The 11,020-nt window shown below is 50.8% G+C and overlaps 1 protein-coding gene across 1 annotated transcript in view; it reads right to left on the reverse strand.

Annotated features, from left to right (window-relative positions):
* The window catches only part of uroc1 (urocanate hydratase 1), a 226,309-nt gene extending 215,289 nt beyond the window's left edge, over nucleotides 1-11,020 (reverse strand). The window contains exons 1-2 of the mRNA XM_041191845.1: nucleotides 10,817-11,020; nucleotides 4,082-4,212 (exon numbers count right to left, since the gene is read on the reverse strand). Of these exons, the coding sequence (XP_041047779.1) occupies nucleotides 4,082-4,212; nucleotides 10,817-10,942 (257 nt within the window). The 5' untranslated portion in view covers nucleotides 10,943-11,020. The remainder of the gene's footprint in view (nucleotides 1-4,081; nucleotides 4,213-10,816) is intronic.

Raw genomic sequence — 11,020 nt, forward strand, 5'->3', positions numbered from 1 at the left:
ATGATATGTTTCTAGGATTCTAACATAACTGAAATACCTGCAATATTAAAAAACAATCTTTCCATTGATCATAAGATTGTAAGAAATAGGAGCAGGAGTGGGCCATTCAGCCCATCAAATGCTCTGCCACTCAGTAGGATCTTGGCTGATCTGATTGTGGCTGCAACTCTACTTTCCTACCTACTCCCATAACCCCTGGACTCTGTCCAACTCAGCCCTGAATATATTCAATGATCCAGCCTTCACTGCTCTCAGAGAAGAGAATTCTAAAGACTAACAACCCTTTAAGTTATAAAAATTTTCTTCATCTCCATCTTAAATGGAAGACCCCTGATTTGTAAACTGTGTTTGGGATTCCCCCACGAGGGGAAATCTCCTCTCAGCATTCATCCTAACAAGGCCCCTCAGAATCCTATATGATTCAATAAGGCCGCCTCTCATTCGTCTAAACTCTAACGAGTATAGTCCCAACCTACTCAACTACTCAACCTATTCAACCTCTCCCCACAAGGTAACCCCCTGAACCTTCTCTGAACTTTTTCCAATGCAAGTATATCCCTCCTTAAGAAAGATGACCAAAACTGTACACTGTGTTCTAGGTGTGTTCTCACCAATTCCCTGGACAATCGTAGTCCCTACTTTTATACCCCATTCTCCTTGCAATAAAGGTCAAAATTCTGTATGCCTTCCTAATTACCTGCTGTATCTACTTGCTGACTTTTTGTAATTCATGTACAAGGACATCCAGATCCCTCTGTACTGCAGCATTCCGCAGTCTTTCTCCATTTAAATCATATACTGCTTTGCTATTCTTTCTGCCAAACCCACAACCTAACACAGAGAGTGGTTAGGATCTGGAATACACTGTCTGAGAGTGTGGTTAAGACAGGGTCAATCGAGTGGTTAGGATCTGGAATGCACTGTCTGAGAGTGTGGAGGAAATAAGGTCAATCAAGTAGTTAGGATCTGGAATGTATTGTCTGAGAGTGTGGAGGGGACAGGGTCAATCAAGTGGTTAGGATCTGGAATACACTGCCTGAGAGTGTGGTGGGGACAGGGTCAGTCGTGTGGTTAGGGTCTGGAATGCACTGTCTGAGAGTGTGGAGGAGATAAGGTCAATCAAGTAGTTAGGATCTGGAATGCACCGCCTGAGAGTGTGGTGGGGACAGGGTCAATCGAGTAGTTAGGATCTGGAATGCACTGTCTGAGAGCGTGGTGGGGACAGGGTCAATTGAGTGGTTAGGATGTGGAATGCACTGTGGTGGAGAGTGTGGTGGAGACAGGGTCAATCGAGTAGTTAGGATCTGGAATGCACTGCCTGAGAGTGTGGTGGAGACAGGGTCAATCGAGTGGTTAGGATCTGGAATACACTGTCTGAGAGTGTGGTTAAGACAGGGTCAATTGAGTGGTTAGGATGTGGAATGCACTGTCTGAGAGTGTGGTGGGGACAGGATCAATTGAGTGGTTAGGATGTGGAATGCACTGTCTGAGAGTGTGGTGGGGACAGGGTCAATTGAGTGGTTAGGATCTGGAATGCACTGTCTGAGAGTGTGGTGGGGACAGGGTCAATTGAGTGGTTAGGATGTGGAATGCACTGTGGTGGAGAGTGTGGTGGAGGCAAATTCAATTGTGGATTTCAAAAGAAGAGAGAAAAAAAGCTGCAGAGGTACTGGAAAGGACAGGGGAGTGGAATTAGCTAAATTGCTCTTACAAAGAGTTTGTACGGACATGATGGGCCAAATGGCCTCATTCTGTACTGTAACCATTTGAGGACAAAAGGAGCTGAGGGGTCTACTAGGATATTGAATAATTACTGGATGTGAAATGTTTCCAGAGCTGTGGGGAAAAACAGGGATATGGAACTAACTGGTTAACTCTTTCCAAAAGCCAGCACAAATAGTGTGAAGAGGAAATGATGGGGTAGTGGTAACGTCACTGGACTAGTGTAGGCCCAGCCTAATGCTCTGGGGACATGGGTTCAAATCCCACCACAGCACCTGGTGGAATTTAAGTTCAATTAATAAGTCTGGAATACAAAACTAATCTTAGTAATGGTGACCATGGAATTAGCATTGATTGTCATAAAAACCCATCTGTTTCACAAATGCTCTTTAGGGAAGGAAATCTGCCATCCTTACCTGGTCCGGCCTCAAAGTGGTTAACTCTTAACTGTCCCCTGAAATGGCCTCGCATGCCACTCAGTTTAAGGGCAAATAAGGATGGGCAACAAATGTAGGGCCTGCCAGTAATGCCCATATCCCATGAAAGAATTAAAAAAAAGACAATTTGGGCCAAATGGCCTCTCCTGTTGTGTTATTATAATTATATAATACCTTAGGCTTATTTACAGTATAAGATACGAGGCACCAATCGCTCATAAGGGATTGGGTAAACATGTTATGGATTCATTTATTAAGACTGGGCACATGAGAACAGTTACACACAGTTTTATAGCTCGGAGATATGAGGAGCTGTGCATGCGTGCTCTGCTCAAAGCAAAAGTGAAACTGAGACTGGATCACATGACATGTTTCCCTTCTGGTGAGATTGTATTGCTTTCCCTTAAAGGTATATTACAACACCTGTCTCTGATTACTTTGTGTTGTTGCACCCACCTTTTTTTTAAATTCATTCATGGGATGTGGGCGTTGCTGGCTGGGCCAGCATTTAATGTCTATTCCTAATTGCCCTTGAGAAGATGGTGGTGAGCTGCCTTCTTGAACCGCTGCAGTCCATGTGGTGTAGGTACACCCACAGTGCTGTTAGGGAGGGAGTTCCAGGATTTTGACCCAGTGACAGTGAAGGAACAGCCGATATATTTCCAATATGGTGAGTGACTTGGAGGGGAACTTCCAGGTGGTGGTGTTCCCATCTATCTGTTGCCCTTGTCCCTCTAGATGGTAATGGCTGTGGGTTTGGAAGGTGCTGTCAAAGGCGCCTTGGTGAGTTCCTGCAGTGCATCTTTGTAGATGGTACACACTGCTGCTACTGTGTGCCGGTGATGGAGTGAGTGAATGTTTGTGGATGAGGTGCCAATCAAGTGGGCTGCTTTGTCCTGGATGGTGTAAAGCTTCTTGTGTGTTGTGGGAGCTGCACTCATCCAGGCAAGTGGGGATTATTCCATCACTGACTTGTGCCTTGTAGTTGGTGGACAGGTTTTGGGGAGTCAGGAAGTGAGTTACTATCAGCAGGACCTGTTCTTGTAGCCACAGTACAGTTTCTGGTCAATGGTAACCCTCAGGATATTGATAGTGGGGGATTCAGTGATGGTAATGCCATTGAACATCAATGGGAGATGCTTAGATTGTCTCTTGTTGGAGATGGTCATTGCCTGACACTTGTGTGGCACAAACGTTCCTTTCCACTTGTCAGCTCAGCCTGGATATTGTCCAGGTCTTGCTGCATTTGGACATGGACTGCTGCACCTTGGACTATTCAAAGTACAACTATTGATGAAATTAATCCTACAGCCAGTGACAGTATTGAGCTCTCCTTGATCAGAGTGCCTACAAAATGTATTGTTCTTTTGTTGCTAGGAGAGACACGCCAATTAAACATTAAAACTATTTGGACATTTATCTTTCACCCCTGGAACCACTTTCAAAATTCATCTCAGACTATTAAGGTGAAAACCTCCCTTGCTTAATGCCTGAAGGAAATCTTGTGAATTGAGTTAAAGGTGATCACCATCAGTTACCCAATGCACCCACAACACCCAAAGGTGACCAGTTCAGAGTCAGTAGGCAGTAAGTCAGCATTCTCACTCAGAGACACTACAGGGTGGCTGGTGTACAACAACCACTTGCATTTATTTAGCACCTTTAATGTAATAAAACATCACAGGCCACAGAAGTGAAAATCAGACACAACTTGACGCTGAGCTACAAAAGTTGATATCAATACAGGTAAGGTTGGTTTTAAGGAGGGTCTTAAAGAACGAGAGAGAGGTGGAGAGGTTTAAAGAGATCATTACAGGTCTTAGGGCCCAGGCAGCTGAAGGCATGGCCGCCAGTAGTGGATCAAATGCTATTAGTTACTTTCTGCATGTGCTTCAGGTGTCGCGATATGTTCACCCACTCACCTCATGTCAATCTGTGGACAGAACCTGTACATGTAGATATGACCAAACTCCTTGAGCTCACTGGCGAATTCTGGGGCCAAGATACCATGTAGATCTGAAGGCAAATAACGCAGGGCATTTCTCAGCGCCACCTATCAGATCAAAAGTAAAATACTTTCACCAGAACGTTCGTATTTATCCTCCGCTGTCAACCACACAAATAAATTCATTGCTTTTTCTTTTTGTGCCAGTTTTCCTTACTCTGGCTCCAAAGGTTCTCTCTAACTTTTGCTGCCTTGAGGTACACAGGCCCTCACCCTCTCTCACTGCTGTTGACTTGTCATCATTCACTGTTGTTTCTGAAGGCAGCTTGCTCATGGTTGGGGTACAGCCGCCTAGTGGTCATGTTATGGGTCTAGTAACCCAGAGGCCTGGTTTAATCGCTGGTACAGAAGTTTAAATGCCATCATGGCAGCTGTGGGAACTTAAATTCGGCTAATTAAATAGTAATGGTGGCCATAAAGCAATTGGATTGTTGTAAAACCCCATCTGGTTCACCATTGTGAACTGCTGCCATAGAATCATAGAAAGTTTACGGCACAGAAAGAGGCCATTTGGCCCATCGGGTCTGGACTGGCTGAAAAATGAGCCACTCGGCCTAATCCCACTGTCTAGCATTTGGTCCATAACCCTGCAGGTTATGGCACTTGAGGGCTATATGTCATTGCTTAGTCAAGCCAGTATGTGACTCCAGGTCCACAGCAATGTGGATCTCTAATGGCTTTGCAGCACACTCAGTTGCATAGACATGGCCTTGCCTGTGAACACAACATCCCATGAGTGAACTTTAAAAAAAACTCCTTTTCCTCTAATTCCACCTTTGGAGGTCAGTTGTTCAAACATTATACACCAAACTCAAACACCTCCACCAGTGAACTCAAACACAAAAACTGCTGGAAGAACTCAGCAGGTCTGACAGCATCTGTGGAGAGAGAGAGAGAGCGTTAACGTTTTGAGTCTGTATGACTCTCCTTCAGAGCTAAAGGGAAATATAAATGTGGTGAAATATATACTGTTTCAGTGAGAGCAGAGCAAGTGAAACTGGATAGAGGGCCAGTGACAGGTGGAGGCAAAGGAGAGATTGCGAAAGGTGTCATAAGCAAAAGGTCGAGGGGTTGTTAATTGTGGCAGTATTGACTAAAGAAGGTGTCAATGGTAACATTAAGAGTGGAAAGCAGAATGTGATAATGGCCAGGCCAGGGTAAGCACTCTGGAAAGTGACAGATGAGCCAAGTGGGGGTGGGGTGAGGGGAGGGAGGGTGGTGGAAAAAAAGATCGAAAGGGCTAAAAGCTGGGGATAAAACAATGAACAAAAACTGAATTAATTTTTAAAAAATAATAATAATGAAAATAAGTGGGGGGAACATAAATAAAAGTTAAAAAATAATAATGAATATCAAAAAAGGGGGATCAAAAAGGGGTGGGGATGGAGGAGGGAGTTCATGGTCTGAAGTTGTTGAACTCAATGTTAAGTCCGGAAGGCTGTAAAGTAGCCCTGAAGAAGAGTCATACGGACTCGAAACGTTAACTCTCTCTTTCTCTCCACAGATACTGTCAGACCTGCTGAGTTTTTCCAGCATTTTCTGTTTTTGTTTCAGATTTCCGGCATCCGCAGTATTTTGCCTTTAATGGCACTGGTGAACTGTAGACTCTCTACCTTTTTTGTGTCTTGCTGCTCCTCCCATTTCATGAATAGCCCACTCTACACACGTGACTATTGCTCCGAAGGTGTCCTGTAAGCTAAGGCCTGTGAGGGATCGGGGATTCGGCACGCAGAGAAGTGATTTAGACAGACAGGGCAAAATTTCAAAATCTTGCGGAGGGAACAAAAATCAGAAATGTAGGAAATATTGAGGAGGGTTGCAACAGATTTCTGGAAGACAGAGAGGCAGGTTGGTGAACGGGGCAGACATGTGGCAGATGAAGTTTAACAGAGAAGTGTGAAGTGATACATTTTGGTAGGAAGGATGAGGAGAGGCAGTAATAAATAAATACTATAATTTTAAAAGGGACTCAGGAACAACTAAATGAGAAAATGTGCGCACACAATTCTTTGAAGGGCAAGTTGAGAAGATTGATGAGAAAAAGCATGCTGGGCCCATTGACTTTATTCAAAAACAGAGGACAAAAACAAGGAGGTACTGCTAAAATTAAAGCAAAATACTGCAGGTGCCGGAAATCTGAAATAAGAACAGGAAATGCTGAAAAACTCAGCAGGTCTGGCAGCGTCTGTGAAGTGAGAAACACAGAGTTAACGTTTTGAGCCCAATATGACTCCTTCGGAACTGAACCTCTTCTTTGGTTACGCCAAACCTTTACAAAACTCTGGCGCAGCCTCAGCTGGAATATTGTATCCAATTCTGGGCCCCGTACTTTAGAAAGGATGTCAGGCCTTGGACAAGCTGCAGAGGAGATTGAATAGAATGGTTTCAGGGATGTGAAACTTCAATTAACGTGGAGAGACTGGAGAAACTGGGAGTGGTCTCTGTAGAGGGGAGAAAGTGAAGACAAGATTTGATAGAGGTGTTCAAAATGATGGACAGCTTTATAGAGAAAATTGGGGAAAAGTATTTCAATTGGCAGGGGTGTCGGTAACCATTAAAACCCAACAGTGCAGCACTCCCTCAGTACTGACCCTCTGACCGTGCAGCACTCCCTCAGTACTGACCTTCCGACTGTGCAGCACTCCCTCAGTATTGACCCTCTGACAGTGCAGCTCTCCATCAGTACTGACGGTCTGACAATGCAGCACTCCCTCAGTACTGACCCTCTGACAATGCAGCACTCCCTCAGTACTGACCCTCTGGCAGTGCAGAACTCCCTCAGTACTGACCCTCTGACAGTGCAGCACTCCCTCAGTACTGACGCTCCGACAATGCAGCACTCCCTCAGTACTGACCCTCTGACAGTGCAGAACTCCCTCAGTACTGACCCTCTGGCAGTGCAGCACTCCCTCAGTACTGACCCTCTGAAAGTGCAGCACTCCCTCAGTACTGATGCTCCGACAATGCAGTACTCCCTCAGTACTGACCCTCTGGCAGTGCAGCACTCCCTCAGTACTGACCCTCTGACAGAGCAGCACTCCCTCAGTACTGACACTCTGACAGTGTAGCACTCCCTCAGTACTGACCCTCTGACAGTGCAGCACTCCCTCATCCCTGCCTTTGATCGAGAATGTTCTGACTACACCCTTTTAACAGGGAGCCTCGAGATACAACGGATGGGATTGTTAACAGAATTTAATCCTTCAACCAGGAGAAAAGCCAGTTAAAAACCTTCAAGTGAATGATTAACCAAATTTGATATGTTGTCATGGTAATCAAGAATCCCAAACTCGCAGACACTCTTGTGCACGGCAAATGATAAAGATTGGTTGTAGAAATTGTGAAACCATGCAAGCTCTTCACACAGACAGGCATTTCAGTATCAGACAGTTTTGGAGGTTCCTCCCCAACGCCCTTCGCCCCTCCCCTCTGCTCAATGCGCCAGCACAAGGTTGGAGATGGGGAGCAGATTTGTGGCTGCTTTTCCCCTCTCCCTATCCCAGGGCCACAAAAGGAAATTGCACCATCCCTACTGACACCCCGGCTGACATCTGTTAACTTGCCATATACCTGAGAAAGCAACAGAAGAAGGCCATTCGGCCCCTCGAGCCTGTTCCTACATTCCATGAGATCAGGATCCCTGCAGGTCTTGTAGTGCAGTGTGTAGTGGGCCTTCCTCTAAGCCAGTAGCTCTGGGTTTGAGTCACACCCCAAGTCTTGATGGTCCCAGAAGGTGAGTTTATAATGTGGCCTGGTTGATTATCTACTTCTTGAATCCTTCTGATATTCCAATGGCCGGCAGTGAGATTGGGACAGTCTCCTGGTCAGCCAAGACTGTGTGGTAGCTGCAGGGCAAGAGCCTCCCCGTGTTAAAATACTCCACATGCAAGCTCCTGCCACAGGCTCTGGAGCAAGTGTCCTCCTCGCTTTGAGGGACAGGGAGAGATCTTGGCTGGCCCATTCCTCAGAGTCCATAGACCCACCTTTACTCCACATCCGTAGGTAGCCTTCCCCAGCAAAAATCTATCGACTTCAAAGTTCCAACATGCACAGCGTTTTGGGGGAGAGAGTTCCAGATTTCCTCTCCCCTTTGCGTGAAGAAGCGGTCCCTGACATTACCCCCTGAAAGGCCTGGCTCTCATTTTATGGTTCTGCCCCTTATACTGGACCACCCCCCCTCCCACCCCGCCCCCCCACTCCACCCCCACCTCCGCTCCCCCCTCATTCCACCCCCACTCCCCACCCCCATTCCCCCACCCCCACTCACCAACCCCCACCTCCGCTCCCCCCTCATTCCACCCCCACTCCCCACCCCCACCCCCACCCCCACTCACCAACCCCCACCTCCGCTCCCCCCTCATTCCACCCCCACTCCCCACCCCCATTCCCCCACCCCCACTCCACCCCCACCTCCGCTCCCCCCTCATTCCACCCCCACTCCCCACCCCCATTCCCCCACCCCCACTCACCAACCCCCACCTCCGCTCCCCCCTCACTCCACCCCCACTCCCCACCCCCACCCCCACCCCCACTCACCAACCCCCACCTCCGCTCCCCCCTCATTCCACCCCCACTCCCCACCCCCATTCCCCCACCCCCACTCACCAACCCCCACCTCCGCTCCCCCCTCACTCCACCCCCACCCCCACCCCCACCCCCACCCCCACTCCCCCGCCCCCACCTCCGCTCCCCCCCTCACTCCACCCCCACTCCCCACCCCCACCCCCACCCCCACTCACCAACCCCCACCTCCGCTCCCCCCTCACTCCACCCCCACTCCCCACCCCCACCCCCACCCCCACTCACCAACCCCCACCTCCGCTCCCCCCTCACTCCACCCCCACTCCCCACCCCCACCCCCACCCCCACTCACCAACCCCCACCTCCGCTCCCCCCTCATTCCACCCCCACTCCCCACCCCCATTCCCCCACCCCCACTCCCCCGCCCCCACCTCCGCTCCCCCACTACTCCACCCCCACTCCCCACCCCCATTCCCCCACCCCCACTCCCCCGCCCCCACCTCCGCTCCCCCACTACTCCACCCCCACTCCCCACCCCCATTCCCCCACCCCCACTCACCAACCCCCACCTCCACTCCCCCCTCACTCCACCCCCACCTCCGCTCCCCCCTCATTCCACCCCCACTCCCCACCCCCATTCCCCCACCCCCACTCACCAACCCCCACCTCCACTCCCCCCTCACTCCACCCCCACCTCCGCTCCCCCCTCACTCCACACCCCCATTCCCCCACCCCCACTCACCAACCCCCACCTCCGCTCCCCCCTCATTCCACACCCACTCCCCACCCCCACCCCCACCCCCACTCACCAACCCCCACCTCTGCTCCCCCCTCATTCCACCCCCACTCCCCACCCCCACCCCCACCCCCACTCACCAACCCCCACCTCCGCTCCCCCCTCATTCCACCCCCACTCCCCACCCCCACCCCCACCCCCACTCACCAACCCCCACCTCCGCTCCCCCCTCATTCCACCCCCACTCCCCACCCCCACCCCCACCCCCACTCTACCCCCACCCCCACCTCCGCTCCCCCCTCATTCCACACCCACTCCCCACCCCCATTCCCCCACCCCCACTCCCCACCCCCACTCCCCACCCCCATTCCCCCACCCCCACTCCCCACCCCCACTCCCCACCCCCACTCCCCACCCCCACTCACCAACCCCCACCTCCGCTCCCCCCTCACTCCACACCCGCTGCCCCGCCCCCACCCCCACCCCCACTCTACCCCCACCCCCACTCACCCACCCACACCTCCGCTCCCCCCCTACTCCACCCCTGCTCCCCCACACCCACCTCCACTGCCCCCCCACTCCACACCCGCTCTCCCACCCCCACCCCTGACCCACTCCCCCGCCCCCACCTCCGCTCCCCCCAACGCCACCCCCACTCCACCCCCACCCCCACTCCCACTCCCCCGCCCTCATCCCCACACCCCCAACCCCACCTCCGTTCCCCCCTACTCCACTCCCGCCCCCACCTCCACTCCACACCCGATCCCCTGCCCCCACCCCCACCCCTGTTCCCCCACCCCCGCCCCCACTCCCCCAACCCCAACCAGAGGAAATCATTTAACCTGAAATTTTTCGAATTTGTGTACTACAGAAAATACAGGAAGGAGGGAAAACATTCCTATCAGCCCCTTCATGACCTCAGCAAGTCCCAGTGAAGCACTTTTTATAGTGGAGTCAGTGTTCTAACGTAGGGGGTTACGGCAGCCTATTCATGCACAGCAAGCTCCCACAAACAGCGATGAGATAAATGATCAGTTCATCAGTCTTTTTCAAGTGAGCTTGACTGGGGGTTAAACATTGACCAGTAACACGAGGGAGAAGGGCACCTGGTGGCTTTGAAATTCCAACTGGGTGGGGGGTGGGGGTGGTCTTTACATCCACCTGAGAGGGCAACTGGGTTTAACAGATGGGGCAATTTATACACTGGCTCCTCTGTCCTGCTTTCCTCTGACATCACTTCAAAAAGACTTCAGTCAAACATTTTCCTTTGAACAATGAATGTTAATGCCCATTTAATTAAAATAAACACACACAGCAGTCAACTCCCCCAGCCCAACCCCCCCGCCAAGACAACAAATCACGTGGCTACAAAGGCTTCCAAAAACCGTTAAGTACCTTCTGCTCCTCAGGAGTGAGGTGAGGGGTGCAGATGGGTGCGTGAGGCACATTGCTGTCTCTCCCTCTGTTGAGGGGTAGGGGATACAATGGGAGACCAGCGCACAGCTCGGTCAGCCTGTTCATCCCTGCAGTTGATGGGATCCTTTCTGAGACTCGGAGGCAGGTGCAAGTCACAGGCTGGGACTGAGGGCTTACAGAAGT

Source organism: Carcharodon carcharias, chromosome 7 (genome assembly GCF_017639515.1).
Source record: "Carcharodon carcharias isolate sCarCar2 chromosome 7, sCarCar2.pri, whole genome shotgun sequence".
Lineage (NCBI taxonomy): Eukaryota > Metazoa > Chordata > Chondrichthyes > Lamniformes > Lamnidae > Carcharodon > Carcharodon carcharias.